General features: G+C 37.3%; 1 protein-coding gene across 3 annotated transcripts in view; it reads right to left on the reverse strand.

Annotated features, from left to right (window-relative positions):
• nek1 (NIMA-related kinase 1) overlaps positions 1-21768 on the reverse strand; it is a 42514-nt gene that overhangs the window by 8973 nt on the left and 11773 nt on the right. The window contains exons 10-32 of one of the 3 annotated variants that reach the window (XM_007255233.4): positions 17861-17930; positions 17558-17730; positions 16776-16841; positions 14754-14813; positions 14550-14597; positions 14189-14269; positions 13861-14012; positions 12635-12760; positions 12419-12521; positions 12223-12309; positions 11421-11504; positions 10633-10710; positions 10412-10507; positions 9869-10051; positions 8862-8927; positions 8470-8710; positions 8000-8125; positions 6516-6683; positions 6102-6431; positions 4449-4628; positions 3646-3860; positions 937-1076; positions 460-827 (exon numbers count right to left, since the gene is read on the reverse strand). In XM_007255233.4, the coding sequence (XP_007255295.3) occupies positions 460-827; positions 937-1076; positions 3646-3860; positions 4449-4628; positions 6102-6431; positions 6516-6683; positions 8000-8125; positions 8470-8710; positions 8862-8927; positions 9869-10051; positions 10412-10507; positions 10633-10710; positions 11421-11504; positions 12223-12309; positions 12419-12521; positions 12635-12760; positions 13861-14012; positions 14189-14269; positions 14550-14597; positions 14754-14813; positions 16776-16841; positions 17558-17730; positions 17861-17930 (3241 nt within the window). The remainder of the gene's footprint in view (positions 1-459; positions 828-936; positions 1077-3645; positions 3861-4448; positions 4629-6101; positions 6432-6515; positions 6684-7999; positions 8126-8469; positions 8711-8861; positions 8928-9868; positions 10052-10411; positions 10508-10632; positions 10711-11420; positions 11505-12222; positions 12310-12418; positions 12522-12634; positions 12761-13860; positions 14013-14188; positions 14270-14549; positions 14598-14753; positions 14814-16775; positions 16842-17557; positions 17731-17860; positions 17931-21768) is intronic. The other 2 variants (XM_015607348.3, XM_015607349.3) reach the window with 2 other exon arrangements.

Consider the following 21768-nt stretch of genomic DNA (forward strand, 5'->3'; position numbering starts at 1 on the left):
TCCAGGCCTTTTTATGAGTTTATTTTTTAAAGCAAATTGAAGCATGATTGAATTGAATTGAAAGCAACTGAAAAGCAATGACTTTCATTTGTTCATTTTCATAGCATTTATTAATACTTTTGTCAGATTTAAGTTACTTCTGTGAGCATTGTGGGTTTTTCTTTCATTAACCGAGGGGTACAAACTATTTTGTCCATGTGTATATTGTTTTTAATATGTGTTATATGTTTACCTGCATATGGAATAAAGAGGGAAATTAGTGTTTTAGCTTTATCTCATTTAACTAAACTATTTGCTATTACTAATACTAGTAATAATAAATAGGACATATGCAGCAAGTGCAGCAATCAAATCAAACAGTTGGAAAGGTAACTTGTAAAAAATAAACTAAATACTAAAAACTGTGTTTTGATATGTTAATATGATACAAATCAAATAAATCACATCGCATCAACATACCCGAGTGCCACTCTTCATCGAGCTGCCTCTCGCTACTCTGCTCTTCATCCTCTGCTACATCTAGTCCATTACTCATCAGCTCTCCTTCCTCTTCTGCAAGACTGACATCGGCACTCTCATCATCATCACCACAACCAAGATCACCACCACCATTCTCCACTTTAGCTGTAGTGCCATTCAAGCCTTCTTCTGCTGGACCGGTCTTGCTTTTTTTGTCAGGTTCATCTTCATCGGGAGGGCTACCATTAGAGTCACCATTGTCATCACCATCATCATCGTCTTCATTTTCATCGTCATCACTGCGCTGCTGCTGGAGCAATCTCTCCATTGATGCTCTGAGCTCTCTGAGGTCCTCATCCTCATACACACTGAGAGAAAGATGTCGAAAGTAAAGAGGGGGAAAAAATTGCAGATTAAACTTGATGCAGGTATGGGAAAGGACAGCTGAACAATAGCAATAGTTTACACGTTTCTTACTCTTCAGTTTCGGACTGTTCATCCTCTTTGTCTTCCAGGTCCTCTATCTCCAGATTCTGATCCTGGGTGGCAGCTCCATCAGGTTCTGTGAAGCCAGTGAAGAGTTTACCGAGATCTGGCAGAGAGCATGTCCTCAGCATCTAACATTTGAAGATATACGAACACAAAATCACAGGAACACACAGACAATTAGAAAGAATTACATTAGAGAAATACCCAGACACTCTCAGCCAACAACACTGAAATATTACAAGTATACATTGTAACAAGAAATACACAGATAAGTAGAGCGGACAGATGCAGACATCCAACATTTGCATGTTTGTGCACTGCTTACAGTAAAATCATTTTCACAAAAAAAAAAAAATCTATGCATCCAGCAGTATTAGCATTAGCCTCTAACCGCTAGCTCTTTCGCTGTTCACAAGTGAGAATTATCAGACTGATGTGTGTTTACCATGTTAAAACAAGCTACGTGGGACGAACCGCTAGCTGATATTACTGGCTAACCGCTAGCGGTTAGCACTAGCAGTTAGCTGCTAATGCTGCTGCACCCAGCTATAGTGGTAATCTGGAATTCTAAGCTTACTGTAAATAAACGAAAGCGCATTATTCACCCCCAATAAGAGAACTATATTAGAGAAATGAGAAACAGCCAGACACTCACAGCCAACAACACTGTGTATTTCTTGTTACAAAGTACACTTGTAATATTTCAGAGATATCAGACATTTGCATGTTTTTGCACCCCTTACAGTAAAATCATTTTCACAAAAAAATAAAAAATAAAAAATATATATAATAATAAATCAATGCATACCATATTTTTCGCACTAGAAGGTGCATTTAAAATCCTTTAATATTGCAAAAAAATCGTCAGTGCTCCTTATAATCTGGTGTATACATTTTACCAGTTGGATTGTAAGGAGCAGTAAAGGCACGCCGCTGAATTGCAGAGTAATACAGAAGTTTCAGTTTATTCCTTCAGCAGTATTAGTATTAGCCTCAAACCGCTAGCTCTTTCGCTGTTCACGGGTGAGAATTATCAGACTGTAGTCTGCGTGTTTACCATGTTAAAACAAGCTACGTGGGACGAACCGCTAGCTGATATTACTGGCTAACCGGAATATGTAGGGTTCTTCACTGTAGCAGCTAGCACTAGCGGTGAGCTGCTAATGCTGCTGCACCCAGCTATTGTGGTAATCTGGAATTCTAAGCTTACTGTAAATAAACGAAAGCGCATTATTAACCCCCAATAAACAGTTTTCAGAAAAAAAATCTGAGTAGATAAATGTCTAGCACTTTGTAATTTTGTAATTCTTAAAAATATTTTCTTTTTAAGTCTTAAGTCTTTTTGTTTACATAACTTAGCCATAAAAGGTCTTGCCCAGTGATGAGCTCGGCTGAATTAGAAGGAAAACATGGTGACACCCTTATTCCTTACTAGTGTCTCATAACACAACTTATAATCCAGTGCACGTTATAGTGTGAAAAATACAGTAAGTTAATGCAGAAAAACTTCTCGTCTGTGCTTAGTGGTTTAAAGTGTCTACATGGTCCTGCTCACACCTGGCATTAACATGAGTTCTGGATGATCTGATCGCCAAAAAAAATAAATAAATAAATAAAAAAAAAAATCACACCTGCTGTTGGGTATGCGTAGAGTTGCTTTGCTGTTCACAGTAGAGCTGTGACGATTTAAGATTGTGTTTACTGTGATACAGCAAGCAAGAGGTTTTGATTGGGTTTTCTGTTGTAATAAAAACTGTGACCTTTGCCACTAAAGGTCTAAGCGTAATGATGGACATGCGAACATGCTTACAGAGAGAAGTGTGGGAAAGAGGGATTGTTTAAGGTACGTGCATACATTTCACTGTGTGTGTGGGGGGGGGGATTAGCTGAAGGTATTATACTGTATGTACGTGCGTTTGTGCGCATGGGGGCGCAGGCTAGTGGACAGGCCTCTGGTATGTTGACACATCAGGGATGTGGAAGAATCACATTAATAACGCTTCACTCAGAAGCTCTGTTGTGTACTGGGCTTCTAACATAGCTTTGCCCTGCAGCACAGACACACACAGACACACACAGACACACACAGACACACACAGACACACACAGACACACACAGACACACACAGACACACACAGACCTAGATCATGCACTTGCACACTGAGCCTAAAACACACAGCTTTTCTCACGCATCAAAGCCCTGGAGCATGCGCACCAAGTAGAGCCTTTTTTCTTTTTTTTTATATACAAATTGTTGCCTTAAACATACAGAACAGTCATGCAGTCAGCTTCAAAACACACATTTGTAGTTCTTGCTCTACTGTGTGTATATTGTTTTTTTTTAAGTTCATTGTGGTATGTAGGACAGAATTTTATTAGGGAGAGGACTCATTAAGTCAGAAGCTGTAATTTTGGTAACTAATTAAAAAGACACTAAATAAGAAAGTCTGTTTCAGATTTTTAAAAAAACATGGCTTAAGGAAACAATTGCTTAACTTAATCGAAGAAACCAAAAAATTTTGGGCTGATAAAGTTCTTTATAAGAACTTTACATATATACATACATATACAGAGGATTATCACCCTCTTCACACAAAAAAATGTGTTTAGAGTGATGAATTTTATACACTATAAAAGGCATTTAAAGAGATGGCAAATTTATTAAGTCCTTACTTACTATCCATGGCAGTGCTCACCTTGGGATTGTTGGCATCAAAGAGACCGGTAGAGAGGCCAATGAGGAGCACGTCATCAGGACAGTGGGTGCGCAGTGGAGACACAGAGCGGGAACGGGACGCCACTGAAGAAGAGGAGTCTTCCACTGAAGACTGGGCAGAGAGGAGAGACAGCACCACTGTGCGGCGGTGCGCAGGACTGCAGGTCAGCTTCATAAATGCAGCCTCTTCATTCACTGAAAGGTTAGACAATCGTTTAAAAAAAAACAGACAGTATGTGAATGCTAAAACTACCTGTACAATTTTAAAAGTATCTGTAAAAATATCATATCATATATAACACCGGAGTAATTACACACATGCAAATATGCAAAATATAAATTTATATTGTGTGTAAAACAAGGATGTTTAATGATGTTCATCTGTCCAGTTTACATGGTACTGCAGTCTTACAAGCTTCAATACAGTATTTACTGGTTAAAGAATGCAATAAAATAAAGCAGGTATTATAAGAATAATCATTTTCCTGGAAAACCTAAAAATTGTAAAGTGAACAACACTATGAATTCACATAAGACGATTATAAAAGAAGAATAATAAACACTACACAAATTAAAACTGATTTTAAATATTTCAGCACCTGAACAGTGCATTTGAAAATATTTGGTGTAAAACTGATGTGTAAAATAAGAGTAGATTTTCCCATCTCTCCCATCTTTCTATTGATAACTTATCCCTCCCCTAGATAAAACATTTTTCCCAGACAAAGCATAAACATTTAGTCTTTTAATTAGAAAAGCATGCATCAGTCAGCCAGCAGATACCTTTGTTCTCAGTCTGCTTTGCCTGTTCTGGGTCTACTTTCTCCTCAGTCTTCTGTTTCTCAGTTAGAGCTGTCCCAACGTCCTGTCCCCATGCATGCATCACTGCAGCTGTGGGTTTGGAGACTTGCTGTGGATCCTCTTCCAGAATTAAAGACTCTACCTCATCTGCACCTACAGGCACTTAGCAATGAGAGAGATCAAGTACAACACAATTCTTTATTTTACATCAGCATGTTTTATGCTGTTTTTATGTATTTATATAAAAAAATAAAAAAATAATTTCAACATCTTAATATAGGGCAGAGATATACTGTACAAAATAAATGCTCAATATAAGATTCTTGATTACAATTTTGTTTTCTTTTTTGCTAAAATACACTGAACAAAAATATAAAATGTTCATGAGCTGAACTCAAAGATTCCTATGTACACAAAATACCTTTATGAGCCTATTTGGGATGTTCTGGATCAGCATATACGACAGCGTGTTTCAGTCCCTGCCAATATCCAGCAACTTCACACAGCCATTAAAGAGGAGTGGACCAATGTTCCACAGAACACAATCAACAACCTGACCAACTCATGATCAACATGTGAAGGAGATGTGTTGCACTATGAGAGGCAAATGAGGATTACAGCAGATACTGACTGGTTTTCAGAACCCCCTACATTCTTACAACACTGTAAAACTGCACATTTTAGAGTGGTCTTTTATTGTGGCCAGCCCGAGGAACACCTGTGTAATAATCACTGCGTCTAATCAGCACCTTGATATACCACACCTGTGACTGGTGGATGGTTTAGCTCAGCAAAGGAGAAGTGCTCACTAACAGATTGAGCCCCAATTGTGAACAAAATTAGAGAGAAAAGGGTATTTTGTGTAGATAGGAAAAGTCTTAGACCTTTTAGTGTAGCTCATTAATGATGGGTGCAAAATCAAAAGTATTGCATTTATATATGAAGCTTCGTTCAACCCTATAAACAGCTTTTATACTAAACAAAGTGCAAAAATAACCACTTTATATTTCAGTTAAGAACAAGTGCAAGATATATAAATATACCTGTAAAGAAATCTGGCAGTAATTTTAAAGAGAGTTTAAAAATATAAGTATATACAGCTCTGGAAAAAAGACCACTTAAAAATGATGAGTTTCTTTGGTTTTACCAAATTGAAAACAATTTTTACACCAGGAGTAAAGGCATCAAGTTATCCAAAAGCAGTGTGGCGGACTGGCGGAAGAGAACATGAGAAGATGCATAAAAACTGTGATTAAAAACCAGGATTATTCCACCAAATATTGATTTCTGAACTCTTTAAACTTTATGAATATGAACTTGTTTTTTGAACTTTGTTATTTGAGATCTGAAAGCTCTGCATCTTTTTTGATATTTCAGCCATGTCTCATTTTCTGCAAATACATGCTCTAAATGACAATATTTTTACGATATTTATAGAATAATGTATTTTTCGGTTAATTTTACTCAAACATATACCTATAAATAGCAAAGTCAGAGAAACTGATTCAGAACTGAAGTAATCCCTTAATTTTTTCCAGAGCTGTAAATACATCCACAGTTATATGTTTCAATTTTTCTGTTTAAAACAATTAAAATTGAATAATTTCATGGCAACATTGAGTTTGTGATAATTACCATCAGTCTCTCTTTCACCAGGGAGACTCTTCTGTGTCTTTTCTGCTGGGCAGGTCTGTTGTTCATGATTTCTGGCCTCCACTGAATCGGACACAGCCTCCATATTTTCAGACTGTTGCTCATGATCCTGGTCATTGGCAGTGTGAAATTTTTGGTCCTTGCCAAAGACAACCTGCTGTTGGTTCTTGCCAATGGAATCTCTGTTTTCATGGTCGTGGGCAGTGGCAGTTCTGCTTTTTTGGTCCTGGTCTGTGACAGCTTGACTTGGCTGAGGTTCTGGTATGGGTCCATCAGCAACATCTGAAGGCCCAACTTTAGTCTTATGGCTTTCTGCAGAGACAGACAATAGATAAAGTAGTATAAAGCAACCAATTCACAAGGTCTGAGGCAGTAGTAAATTCATTAGTGACTCACTGGTGAGTGTGTCGTCAGAGATGCTGATGTTATCCAGGCACTGAGTGATGGGCTGCAGCTCTGCCTCCTCTAGTATCTTCAAAACTTCTGAAATCGGAGTAGGTCCACATTCCTTATGCCCTTCTCCCTGCCAGGCTTCCATGGGAATTACCTCACCAGTTGTTCGTTCTGCAGCACAGAACACAAACAAATCATTAAAATCTAAAAAATACTATGAAACACAGTACAGACACTTCCATTATTCCTACAGAATTTACAGTGGTTCTCTTACCTGTATACCAAATGAAAAGAAAACAAGAACTCTGTTTCACTTCACTTTAGAAATGGGTTTATCTTTAGCATCTCTGTTGCTATGACTGTTTTAGGAACCAGTGTTGTAGCAGTCATTATGCACCACTGCACCCACTCCATGGAAACACAACAACAAACCAGTATATACGAGTTAACAATATGCAAGGTGCAAAACCAGTTTCAGTGTCAACAACAACAAAAAAATCCAGCCACATCAAGCATGGCTAAGATCATTCTCAAAGGGCTATATGCATTATTTGTCACAAAGGACATTTATCTCGCATCTAGAAAGTAGTGAGAGGCTTGATCTAATTTCACTAGCCTGGAAAGAATCTTTTATTTAAAGAAATAAAAAAACAAGGTTAGTCCAAGGTTAAGAATCAAAATTAAATGTAGCCGATACTAATCCAATACTAAATTAATTTTTTTTAATTAAAAATCTTATTGAACAGTAATGGATTACAATATGAAATTGTGTTCGTTCCAATGACTAGGATTATTCGATTTATAGTGTTAAAATAAAGTGTACAAAATAAATAAATCAGCTTTGAATGCCACTTTATCCCCACACCACAATGGAAAAATTTCTTAATAATTAGACTTATTAAAGCAAAAAAAAAAAAAAAAAAAAAAAAAAAAAAAAAATTATATATATATATATATTAAATGACAAGATCTCTGACTAAACAAGGGGAAATAAAATACAAGGTGGGGAAGGCAAAAGAGGTTGTATGCTAGATAGGGGTAAAAGAGGCATAAAGAGAAAATATGCATGTTATCGTATAGATAGGAAGGCTGAGGCATGGCAATTACTTAAGAATCTTTAATGTACTAAAAAAAAATGTATCCCATTTCGCATAATACTGTTTCATTCTGCCCATCAAAGAAAAAGAGATACACTCGTATGCGGCCACACTAGTAAGCAGATTATGCCGGTCTGTAACTGATGGCGCTGATTGTTGAGCAATCAATCGTCTACCCAACATAATGACAGTCTGAATCCCATCAGTGTCATCAGCTACAAAAAAAATACATCATCTCGACCGAATCAGCTTCAGCTGTTGCTTTACATTAAAGTAGTGCATCAGAATGCAAATTTAACACACCTACTATAATAAATAAATACATAAATAAGTAAATAGTGAGAGGGGAAATTGTTGATGAACATTTACAATGTAAAAATATTAACTCACCTGCTGTATTAATAGTGGTAGTCTGCAGAGTTTGTTGGGCCATAGATAGTGGAGCATCTCCAGCCTGCCACCTCCTCCTATCACCACCAGAGGGAGCACTTTGCTCTGGAGACACATCCTGAGAGACTGAAATGATGAAAGAACATTAAACTAAGAATTAGAACACAATAAACTGAATATAGAACGACTAGTAATCTAAATATTTGGCAAAAATGGATAAAGATGAAGACAGAAAAATGGCAGCAATGATGACAGAAAAATGTTTGTGGCAACTATATCACAAAATCAGACAATTTGAGACAGTATGCTTTTTTGCATAGTATGGTATTTTCCAACTAGTCATCAAATGCACAAATAAAAAGAAACAGAATGTAAATTAACTAGGCAATAATGTTTCCAGCTGCTGAATCCCATGCTACAGATTAGTAATTCATGTCAACCTTTTCTTTAGAGATGCTTTCTGTTCATACCTGCCATAGTGCTACAAGTGTCCTCCAAAGTCAACTGGGCTACTGAGAGAATGGGTGGCTCTCCAGCATCCCATTTGCGCCTGTCACCCCTAGTTTGTGGTCTCTCCTCTGCAACTGACTGGCTGGTCTGAGGAGTGGTTTCTGGCACATCAGGGGGCATCACTTTACCCTCATTGGCTTCAGCAGGAGTCTGAACCTTCAGGTTCTGATTTAGCCTTCGCAGAATTTCTTTTCGCTCACTCTGAAAGCATTAAATCAAAAAGGCCTCAGAAGTCACATCTAATAGAGCTTATTATCCGTCTACTTTAGGTAGGGTAATTTGTGCAAAAGATGCAGTTAATGAAACATGAAAAACCAATAAAGGCTGAATTGGAATCCAAAACATAACTCACCTGAACATCTACAGTCTCTGTTTTTGGGAGCTCCTCCTTTTTTGGGGAGGTATGCACAGTAGCAATCTTAAAATAAAAAGAACAAAAGAGTTTAAAAGTGTAAAACACTCAATATCACAGCAATCCTCACTTCTATATTGATGGATATATTTTGGGGCTTACTAAATTCATTTAGATGTCTGTTAAGGATACTTTAACTACATTCACAAAAACATCAAACTAAAGCTTTATCGGGACAGGATTAGTTTATCAGGGGGACGTCTGTAAAAAATATTTCACACTTCTAATCAGTGAGAAGAATCTTGCATCTGGACTGCAGTGAGTTTTTAGGTTTCTTGGTCACATGACATCACGTTCAATAGCTCCTCCATTTCCACTTGCTGTTGTGTTCACGTGGATCTCCATGGAAATTTGCTCCCAAAGTGCGTAGCAGTAGACAAAGTTATTTTATTAAACATGAGGTGACGAAACTCAGAGTTGTGCGTCCGGACGGGATTAAAATTATCAGAAGATAATTCAGCCTGTTATTTTTCTCAAAGGACGTCTGAGGAAAAAAAAAAAAAAAAACACATACATGGCCGTTCGGGAGGGGAATAAAAACACAGGACCCCCCTATAATAGAGAAAATTAACTCAGAACCGCCTGAGAAACTAATTCCATCCGGATAGGGTTTAACTAATAGCTAGAGGTTTGATGTTGATTATTAAGGTGTTAAATTTGCCTGGGGGCTTTTGAGTGACACCCAATCACCAGGAGGAATGGTTGTTGGTACCAGTGATGCCACAGCCATCTGTGGCCTAAAGTCACAGACAGAACAACTGTCTTCATTTTCTTTGAGTGAGAAGAATGACCCTCCCGCTCCCTGTCTGTTGGCTAGTTGGCGATTCTGTATTAGCAGTATTTAAAAAAAATAATAATAAAAAAAAATAAAAATTGGCTGGCATTATCACTGAGGAAGCTGTATAAACAATGAAACAAACAATAGTATGATGTCTGTCAGGACTGACCGCGCCCACGTCCTTCAGAGCTGCTGTCATTGAGATGGCCGGAGTGCTGGGTCTGCTGGAGGGTGTGACTTTAGTGACTACATCCTGAGGGGTTGGCTCAGGGTGAGGTGGTGGAGTAGGAGAAGGTGTAGCTGCATTTGCATTTGCAGGTCCAATAGCAGCCTTCACACCTCGAGCAAGCAGCTGTTTACACAAAGAGATCAGTTACATTCAGTAGAAGTATTTTTTATTGTAAACAAGTATTCCTGTATTTCTTACTTCAATAAGTATTTTGTAGTGCACATTTAACTTATTAAAAAAATACAATGAAAGGAAGTTGCCTCAACTTGAATTGAGCTGTTTATGTAAAAGATGTGCACCAGGCTTTTCATCAAACTATTCTCACAAGACCAGGATATGGTTTAATACACAAGATGCCAAACTTTGCTTAAGCTTGTACAATGTAATCAAGTAATGACTAACTAAAAGACATACAGGCAGAGAATGTGGGAAAATAACAAAAGAGAGAAAGTAACTGGAGATAGAGAGAGAAAGTTTACGTACATGATCCTCCCATGCTTTCTTTTCTCGCTCATAAGCTTCTCTCCTTTTCTTTTCCAGTTGTTCTTTCAGCACAGCTGCACGCGTTTTTGACTGGGCCTGCCACACATGGACACAGTAACGAGTATCCAAATTAAAGAGCTTCACACAGCAGTTACGAGCAGTTGGAAGAAATGCAGTATTTATTCACACTAGTATAAAAATCTGCAAAACAAACAGCTCACCTTCAGAGCTTCTATCTTTTTTCTCCTGAGCTCCAACTCTTCACTGGACTCCTGACTGTCTGAACACTCACTGTCATACTAAAACAATCCAAGACCAGAATATTACACTCACAGTAGGTGCAAAAACATTCAAAGTAGAAAACTTAATACAGATGAAAGGATGTCTTGTCCATTTAAGAAACACAAGCACTGATTCATAATAATAATAAAAATGTCAGGTTTAAATAATAGACAGGTTTCTTGTAAACCAACCTTGTATTAATGATGTAACAATATTTGTAAACATGTGTGTACTGAAAGATATAAAACCAACACCTTAATCATCTTAAATTAAATTTGTGCTCAACCTTAACATTAAGACCAATATTACAATTATTAAAATTAACAAATAGCTCCTAGGTAACTCAAACACTCTCTGGAAAACTAAATAAAGCATCATTATTTCTGCATGATCTCTAATTATTAACAACATTATAAATTAATCAGAATGTAAGATAACATTTTCTTCACTGTTGATCCTTTCCAATGGTGTAAATATACATTTCCACCAAATTATAACACCTTGTTATCTTTAGTATTTTATCAATTATTGTCTGTTTGCTCATTTAACCCGAATACTACCTGATCATGGACACCAGCTGCCACAGCAATGCAACATTTTATCTAACCCACTTTTTATTCAACTCAATAAATTAATTTTAATTTCTTTTTTCCAGCAGTGGTTTTGGATTATGCGAACACAGGAACAGATTGTTCATTTGCATGTGTGCACGTGAACGTGCGCGTACCTTTTCTCCTCTGAGGCGTGCTTTGATCTGCTGACGCTCATTAAAGTTCTGTAGCCTGATCTGCCTCAGCCTTGTCAAGTATTCCTGCAAGGCACACAAACAGTATGTTACAGACAGATCAAAATATCTACCCACAATCACTGTACACCTTCATATGCAGTGCGTACGAACAAGACACTTGCAAAATGCTCTCATGCGACATTTATATATAATACGGCCTTGTTAACATGTACATTCACATGGAACTTAACAATACCAATAATACCATGAAAAATACCACCAAAGGAATCATTCAAAATCAGGCAAAATATGTGACAATTAAACAGTTACATCTTATTAAACATGCATATGGGTAATAATATGGAGGGGAAATAAATAAAAAAAAACTCAAGGAGTGCTAAGATCAGGGTTGTTACGAGACAAAAACACTGAATTCAGACAGCAGGATGGGAAGCCACAGCTCATTTACTCTTACAAAAAAAACAAAAAAACAAAGGTGATCCAAAAGCAGGAGGAAAACAAAATTACACCAACAAAATAGTACCGTGCGAACCAATAAGTAACTTGGGTGTAAATGAAGTAGCATTTTTGATGTGTTGATAAAATGTTAAACACCACAGTGCAAGTGGGCAGTGCAGTTATCCAGTGGCACTGGTGAGTAATTACAGCACGAAACAAACAAGGTTGTGCGGGAAGACAACAAAACTTAAACAATGGAGGTTAGGTTGTGCAACGATGAGACGTAGGAGAAAAAAAAAAAAATGATTTGAGGAGGAGCACATGGTCGTATCCATCCTCCTACCTCCTCCTCTTTGTTGACCCTGGGCCTCCTGCATCTAGAAGAATTAGTCCGACTTGCAAAGATGGCGGCCAGGTTTTGTCGGGCACCCTGTTTGTTCATACCGTCAGTTTCAACAACGGCAACTTTACAGAACCCATACAATCCAAAACATGCAACCAACATCTAGGCCTTAATATTAAACATAAACTGTACTTACCAGCTGACCTTCAGCACGGACTTTATTAATCAAGGCTTCTCGCTTCCGCTGCAAGAACTCTTCTACCTGTTTGGACCGCTCTGCAGCCATCTGAGCTCTCAACCTGGAGTCAAGATTACAAAAAGTAATCCCCACTATGAAAACAGTAATACTGATATGCTATAGCCAATTACGCTCTAATTAAAAAGTGAAGATATGAAATGAGCTTAGCCCTACCTGCTAGCGTAGTCATTTTTAGAAACTGCGTCGCTCTGGAGGCTCGTCCTTCGTGGCTCTTTCTTAAGACATTTCCCTTTTGGGAGGCAGGGGTGACCATTTGGAATCCCATGGTCTCCTGCAGGCCTGTGTGTGAAAAGGTGGAGAAAAAAAAAAAAACACAACAATAAAAAACCATGAAAATCTTTCTGTAGAGCATTAAAATAGTGATAAACATATTCTGCTGTAACATTAATCATTAGAATGATAATAGGTCGTTTTTCTAATCAGTATTTGGAAGTTGTCTTTAATTAACCCTTTAATCCCCAACAGAGATAACAAATAATGGTCCAAGGGTTGGAAACAACTTTGAACAGAGATGAAGAAATGAACTGACTACACTAACAAATGCACAAATGTTAGGCCAAACTGAGAAAGGGAAAAAGAAAAATATTAAAAAATATATTGAAATGTTTAACTTCTATAAATTATTGCTGCTGCCAGAACTTAAAAAAAAAATAGCAATTTATAAAATAAATTAGCATTTATTTGACACAGCATGTTTGATACGCAGTAGAATGTTTAATGTTTAACCGATGTCTTGGCCACTTTATAAAGCCCACTGAATAAACAAAAATCCATTAGTTTACAAATAGAAAAATAATACAACTATCTGATCTGACAAAAATAGAATTTAAATTCTAACTACTGAAAACAAATCTGCTAAAAATTACTAAAAAATTATCAAATTGTTATTGCTTTTAAATGTGGTATTGCAGTGTATATCAGAGTAGTCATTTTAAAACACTAGTAAGTATTTAAAAGGCCTATTGTGACAGGATTAATTTTACATTGGAAGACGAGGTAATTCAATTTGACATCATTTAATTTTCATGCTATGCACCACAATGAGAGTAGTTCCTCGATTTGGGCATTTGGGGTAATGCCAAATAAATAAATAAATAAATAAATAAATAAATAAATGGTTTGGCATTCTCCCCCCCCCCCCCAAAGGGTTAAATAAAGCAAGGTTGGCCACCTTCCACTGTGCCACAAACGTGCAACATGAGTTAATGCTTAGTCAAGTGCTTCCATATTTAAGAAAACTATTGCTGTATATATAACTATATGTAATTTACTGAACAACATTTTTATTTTCATGGGTCATTCTATACATTGTCACACCTCCCCTAATAATAATAATAACATTTCTGAATATGGCTGAAGCCCTGGTGTTCACTCATTACCTCACTGGACTGACTTCTCTTGAAGCTTTTGGCCCCTCTTTGGGAGCAGGGGCTGGACAGGGCAGTGGAGCTGGGACGAGTGCAGGGCCGGGTAGAGGAGTGGGGCCAGGTGCAGGAGCAGGCTGGCCTCTTATGCCTCCACCACCATAAAACTATTATGACCAGGGCAGATTAAAAAATAAGCAGATTAAAACGTGAAACAATTAAACAAGACAGTTCACAGTTACGCCTTTTGAGATTCCTATTTGCTGACCATGCATTGTATATTGACTGAGCGAGTGATTTTTTTGGTTGTGCTCTCAAAAGGCGATGAGCATGAATACTGTACCTTTCTCTCTGGGCTGCTGCCTCCACTAGAGCTTAAAACGTGTCTCCAGCCTTGCTCCCGTGCACGATTGATCCGGTTAAGCTGAGGATCATATTCAAACTTAACATTTGATTTCATTTCTATACACAAATGTTTCTTTGTTCTCCACTGGACAAATTATACAGGCATTTAATTCTGAATGGGTAAATAAGTCATTTCTGTGCAACAAATAAATGGGTGGAATCATAAAATAAATAAAAAGGCATGTGCACATTTTTAATTGAGAAAAAAAAACAGAAATTGCATGTTGAATTTTGCACAAAAATGTATTTAGAACAACTAACTGTAGACTAAAAAACAACACAAAAAAAACACTACACACCTTTTCCCTCTCAAATCTTTTTACTTGAGCAGCTTTAAGAATGAACATCTGGATAAAAAACAAAAACGAAAATTCAGGTTAACATGATAGCTTAAAGAACAAATGCAGTACAATTATGCAACATATTTGCAGACATTTAAGATGGGATTTAGAGACAATCAGTAGGGAGACACAGTGTGATAGACTACAGGGACAAAAGCAGACCTGCTCTCTCTGTTTCCTTTCTCTCTCCATCAGTTCCATCCGTTTCTTCCTCACTCCTTCCTAGTATCAGAACACAACAGAGATATCACCACAGTGGCTTTAAACACACAGTTTTCTACAAAATATTGATGGATACTGATGGATAGAGCGCAACCAATTCTTTATAAAACAGTTTTAAATTAACTCAAGGCAGGTATTCTAAAGAAAATACAGATTCCTTCAAAATGTTTTCTGCTCCACTGATTTAACTATATTAAACTGATTGATTTAAACTGTATAAACAATTAAATGAAATGTAGGCAAATAAAGGATATTTATGGACATTACACTAAACGTGTAAATGTACTTTGTTCTAGTATTAACATGTAGGAATGTTGTCACTTATATAAGCACTTTAAAAAACTATTACTGCATATACTGTAATACAGTAAAAACATACAAACACACCACAGCAGTGCAAAATTCAGCAAGACTGGAATAGGTGCAGACTCAGACAGGATTGTTAAAAGAAAAAGAAAGAAAAGAAACGGTACTGGAGGGAAGCAGGAGGACACCACAAAGTGAGTATCAGAAAAATAATTTTCTACTCTTTTGTCTAAAATATTATAGAAGAAGAAACAAGAAATGGGATGTTCTAAAGCAGGGTTAGGCGATTTCATTCCTGGAGGTCCGAATTCCTGCACTGTTTGGAAACAGGTGTGCTTCAGCAGCAACAGATTCAATCACCTGTTAATTGCTAAGTCTATAAGAGCAGGGAAATCAGCAAACTGTGCTGGACTCCATCCCTGTTCTAAAAAGGAGGGTGCCAGGAAATGGTTGCCACTGACAATACGTCTACTTTTAAAATAATCTCAATAAAAGTGCTATGTTAAGTTTTTACTGATTTTTTTAGTACAAATGTAAAAAAAAAAAAAAAAAAATATATATATATATATATATATATATATATATATATATATATATATATATATATATATATATATATATATATATATATATATATATCACCCAAAAGAAATGAGCAAGAATAGTGGCGTGGTGGATACATTTGAGTTTAGATTCTCGGTCTGAGCCGGACCCGATGCCCAATCTGAACTTGAGTCGGGTCAGGCTCAAGGTAAATGGTCTGTGACGTAGGCCTACGTATTTAAAGCGTTTTTTAATATGTTTATAAAGCTATGGTGTGATGATCACAATATAGCAATGCAACAAATCACACTGTGATTGTTAAAAAAAAAGGCACTGGCCTGCACAATAAACAGTTTTCTTTAATAATAGGCCTATGCTTCTTCCCTGCTGCACTGTTTAATAACATCATTCTGAACATTCTAAAATTTCAGGCATTCAAGCAACTTGGAATTATAGTTAAAAATGTCGGTTTTTATTCTCTACTTACTTACAATTTTACAATATCGAACATAGCAAACGACTTCAGAAAGAGGAACTGATTTATATAGGCCAGCACAATATTTCATCTTGGACAAGAATATATTAGAACCCAAATCACAGATGTTTATTTAATAATTTTCTGCAAGTTTTATTTATATTTAAAAGAGAAGTTCAGTTGCAGGATCATCCTGTGGAAGAAGAGCCGTTTGTTATGTCGAAAATGAAATTAGGCTGCAATTCACATCATATACAGAGTCTCATTTACTGATTTTCTATTGCATTCCCATGACTGTGCTGACTTACTTTCTTAATATGGTGGAATTTAGAACAGGAACTTAAGCACAAGGATTTTCCATGACTGCACACAAACTATCCAAAATCCTCCTGCAAATCTGCTTAAACCAAGATAATATAAGCATGTGATAGTTGAGTTTTTCCAGGTCCAATATAAGTGGATGGGGTGGGCTTTTACTAAATCAAAGACAACCAACAACTCAATGTCTTGACATCTGAAAATAGGGGTCACAGGACCGGGTTAGGGATAGGGTTGTCAATCTAGTTAAAAAGGAGTAAGGAAAGGAGTTTGGGTGTGTTAGTACAGGGGGGTTGCCAATAGGGGGCACTCTGGTGTACCTCATACTTCCTCCTCTCCTCCTCCACCCGACTCACTCTCCTTTGACCTGCTGCTGGAGGGGGAGCCTGGACAATACATGACATTGAGGACGATCAAGCATTTCTCACTTGCACACACATATGTAGCACATCTAAACACACAAAATAATAAAACTGAACAAAAGCTTGACATCGCAGTCAAACAAATATGTATCTTATGTTAATTTCAATTATGGCAGTCGTTCTTTACATTGTGTAAAGATTAAAGATAAATTGACAAATATGCTATAAAATGATTTTCAATAAAATCTTATCACACAGAGTTTTGTTAAAAGTTAAGAAGGTTTCTTCCTGCTGTAAAGCTGAGGATTTGGATTTTGGAGATAAGGCTTTTCGTAACAAAGACGTCAAGCTCCTCACACAACAAATCAGCAATAAATAGTCAAGTATTTTTCTGCTGAATTGCCTCTGTTACAATGCATTCTCCAAATGCAGAACACACACAACCAGGTACAAACGCAAACGTTTGAAACCTCCTTTTCAAATGACAATTTGCTGCTTTTCTAAAGCAAAAGCAAAGACATCTTCAAAAACATTCTTAGATAGAGCACACGTCTGTAAATTGTGTTCCTTTAATATTTTAAATAAAGAATAACCCAATATTAAACTGCAGAATTGTGCTTCTTTCGGTGGATTTATACCCATTTCTACTTGGAAAAATGACAAAGGATGTAATTTGGGTTTTTTACATTATATAAGTAGCTGAAATCAATGTGCAGTCACCAATCACTGGTGTGTATTACCTGTTTAAGTTTGATCCCAGGCTTTCTCTCCACCTGTTTTTTGGCTGCATCAGCCACCTTTCTTCCAGCATCAGCAGGTCTCTTTACAGTTAAAGGCACTCCATATTTGGCAGCTGGTTTGGTGATTTTCTGAGCTGGGGTGATGGGGGATGGACCCGGGGCAGGACGCTTGGCTGGTGAAAGGGAATAAGCTTATGACTGACTAAAATAAACAGAACATTTTTTTATCAACTGGATGGTCCTAAAAATGCAGAACCATTTGTGTGCATGCGTGCTTGCATTAAGAGGCAGTATTGTGTGTACCTGGTAATCCCTGGGCAGGGGTTTTGGGTTGTCTGAGGAGAAGAGACTGGCTGAATTCCTGAGCAATGAGCTGAAACAGAATATAACCAATAGAATGAAGTGAGAAAACACATTTACTGTACATTTGATAAGGTAGATAATGTACACCCATGAAATCCCAAAACGCACCCTTTACTGGATTCATATGATGAGGAGTAATTTTAAACAGGTTAAAAATATCTAAATCTAAATGTATAAACTGTTGCAATATTTCTTGTTTAAATAAGCAGGATCAAAAATGCTATCGCAAAACCTGTAACCCCAGTATTTTGAGGGGAAGAAAAACCAGCAGAAACTCCAAAACAAGCGTTTAAAGTGAAACCATACCAAAGAACACAGCAACTTCATCCAGGCCAACACAGTTCAGCAGCAGTTTTCAGAAGGTGCATTTCTAAGACTGAAAATTACCCTCCTGACAGTGTAAAACTAAAACCAAATACAAAGAACTAGTAAAATTCTTGGTGCTGGATAACTAGCCCTCATCAGTGCAGGGTAAATGTTGATTTTTGCCAAATAATTGAACATTTAAAACAAAAGTTTCCTTTTATCTTCTCAGACCTACTTTACAGAAACATATTCTTCATAAAGAAATGTGTTAGTTTGGTTACTCAGTACTAAGGGGCTAACAGTACACTCTGCTCATGATTCAATTTGATCCATGATACTGAGATCACGATTTGATTTTATAATGATATTAAAAAATAAATATATTGTTTTTCTGAAGTGTAAACAACGTAAAACAATGACAATTTCATCTGCGGAGGTTTTCAATGATTTTTTTTTTTGCGATCAAGGGAAAGTAAATGCAATCAGTTCCAGTCAATAATACAAGCAATAAAACTTTTACTGATGGAGGAGGACTGTCTGTGTCTCATCAAATATACTGTGAAGCGTGATATGGATGGCAACGTTATGATACAATGTGGCATTGTGTTTATTGATTTAGTTCCAACTGTACACTATAAATATGAGGTAAGATAAATAATATAAAAATGTATATTGTGGAATTTGGGACAGTTCCATAAATGGCTAAAATGAGACCTGCTTTAAATCTGTAACACTATATACACAATTTACACAATAGCTGGTCTAAAATAATAATAATAATAAATTAACCAAATGTAATTCTAACAATTAGGACATATCATGATATTACACTAAAAACAATTATACTTTTCATAGAATTAATTTGTAAGCCTAATATAAATTTATGGTAAAAAGTAAAAACGTGTTTACAGTACTCAGGTGTACTCTGTCCTCTTCATCACGCAGTGTACTGAGATCAGGGGGGGGGGGGGTATAATTTCCGCAGGCATAAAAATGAAACTGCCAAATATCAGGTATTCAGAGGTGAACTTGGTTATCTTCACAGACTTGACGATTAAAGCTCTATTTAACATGTTCTCCTAATATTGAACAGTATGTCTGAAAGGCGCTCAGTCCTACAAATTATTGAGTACTGCAACACTAGCACTGCTGGAGTCTGTGTTCTTCATATCTTAATGTGTTCTTAGTGAAATATAATTATAAAGTGTTATTTACACTCAAAAACTTTAATTTCTTCAGCTTTTCATCCAAGCCTTCAACATAGCTGAGAGCACCAGCCTGAGAAATGAAGACAGGTTGCCGTTCACCAAGTTTTGTATTTATAGACCATTTGTGGTCACTTTCTATGAACTAGATATAGGACTACGAATAACAGTCTTTATAAAGTAGGTCAAACGGCATTTTAGCTCTCTTTCTTGCTCAAACGATCTGGGCCCTATTTTAGCGGTCTATAGCGCACCGTTCAATTGTGTATTTAGTGCAGCTGGATTTAGGGCATGTCAGAGTGTTGAGAGTGCAAAAAACAACTCATCTTGCTGCAGATGGAGTCACTGTACATCGTTTAGCTATTCAAAACACTTTACACAAGGAGAGGCTGTATGGGAGAGAAATGCACACGCCACAAACAGAGTCGCTTCAGATATGCTAAAGCACATTTAGACATGTCAGCTTCATTTTGGAATAAGGTTTTGTGGACTGATGAATCTAAAATTGAGTTACTTGGAGGACTGTATGCATCGTGGAAAAAGAACACAGCATTCCAAGAGAAACACTTTACTGCTCCCCACAGTAAAATGTGGTGGTGGTTCATCATGCTGTGGGTACTGGAACCTTGATAAAGTTGAGGGTCGCATGGATTTCAGTCAATATCAGCAGATTCTTAAGAACAATGTTCAGTAATCAGTGAAAGTTAAAGTTGCGCCGGGGCTGGATACTTCAACAAGACAATGACCCTAAACACTAAACTCTGCTCAGAATGTACTAAAGCATTCATACAGGAGGAACAAGTACAATGTTCTGGAATATGAATATTATTAAAATCTGTGGTGCGATGTAAAGCAGGCTGTTCATGATCCAAAATCATCAAACCGGACTAAACTGGAAATGTTTTGTAAAGAAGAAAGCCAAAACTTTTTTATGCCTTTGTATATATATATATATATATATATATATATATATATATATATATATATATATATATATATATATATATATATATATATACAGTGAGTCCAAGAAGTATTTGATCCCTTGCTGATTTTCTTTGTTTGCCCACTAATAAAGACACTATCCTTCTGCACTTTTAATGGTAGATATGTTCTAACATGGAGAGACAGAATATCAAGACAAAAATCCAGAAAATAATTTTAAAGAATATATTTTAATTAATTTGTATTTCAATGAGGAAAATAAGTATTTGATCCCTCTTGCCAAACACACTCAATACTTAGTGGCAAAGCCTTTGTTTGCAAGCACAGCGGTGAGACGTTTGTTGTAGTTAACCACAAGCTTAGCACACACACCAGGGGGAATTTTGGCCCACTCTTCTTTGCAGATCCTCTCTAAATCATGAAGGTTGGTGGGCTGTCGTTGGCAACTCTGACCTTCAGCTCCCTCCATAGATTTTCGATCGGATTGAGGTCTGGCGACTGGCTGGGCCACTCCATGACCTTAATGTGATTTTTCTTGAGCCAATCCTTTGCTGTATGTTTAGGGTCGTTATCATGTTGGAAGACCCAACCACGGCCCATTTTCAGATCCCTGGCAGAGGGGAGGAGGTTGTCCCTCAGGATTGTGCGGTACATGGCTCCATCCATCTTCCCAGTGATGCGGTGAAGTAGCCCTGTACCCTCGGCAGAGAAACACCCCCAAAACATTATGCTTCCACCTCCATGCTTGACGGTGGGCACAGCGTTCTTGGGGTCATAGGCAGCATTTTTCTTCCTCCACACATGGCGGGTGGAGTTGAGGCCAAAAAGTTCAATTTTGGTCTCGTCTGACCACAAAACCTTCTCCCAATAACTTGGTTCATCTTTCAAATGATCATTGGCATACTTGAGGCGTGCCTCCACATGTGCTCTCTTCAGCAGGGGTACCTTTCGGGCACTGCAGGATGTGAATCCATTGTTGCGCAAAGTGTTGCCAATTGTTTCCTTGCAAACTGTGGTCCCAGCTGCCTTCAGGTCATTTGCTAACTCCTGCCGAGTGGTTGCAGGACGATTTCTGACCGTTCTCAGCATCATTGCCACCCCACGAGGCGAAATCTTCTTTGGAGCACCGGGCCGAGGTCTGTTGATTGTCATGTTATACTCTTTAAACTTTCTGATAATTGCACCAATAGTTGTTACTTTCACATCCAACACCTTACTAATCTTTTTGTAGCCCATTCCAGCTTTGTGAAGGTCAACAATTCTGACTCTGAGGTCCTGTGACAGCTCTTTGGTTTTACCCATGTTGGAGACTTGAAATCTGTGTGATCTGTCTGATTCTGTGGACAGGTGTTTTTCACACAAGTGATTAGTGAGAACAGGTGGCTTCAGGTC

This window comes from Astyanax mexicanus, chromosome 1 (assembly GCF_023375975.1).
Source record: "Astyanax mexicanus isolate ESR-SI-001 chromosome 1, AstMex3_surface, whole genome shotgun sequence".
Lineage (NCBI taxonomy): Eukaryota > Metazoa > Chordata > Actinopteri > Characiformes > Acestrorhamphidae > Astyanax > Astyanax mexicanus.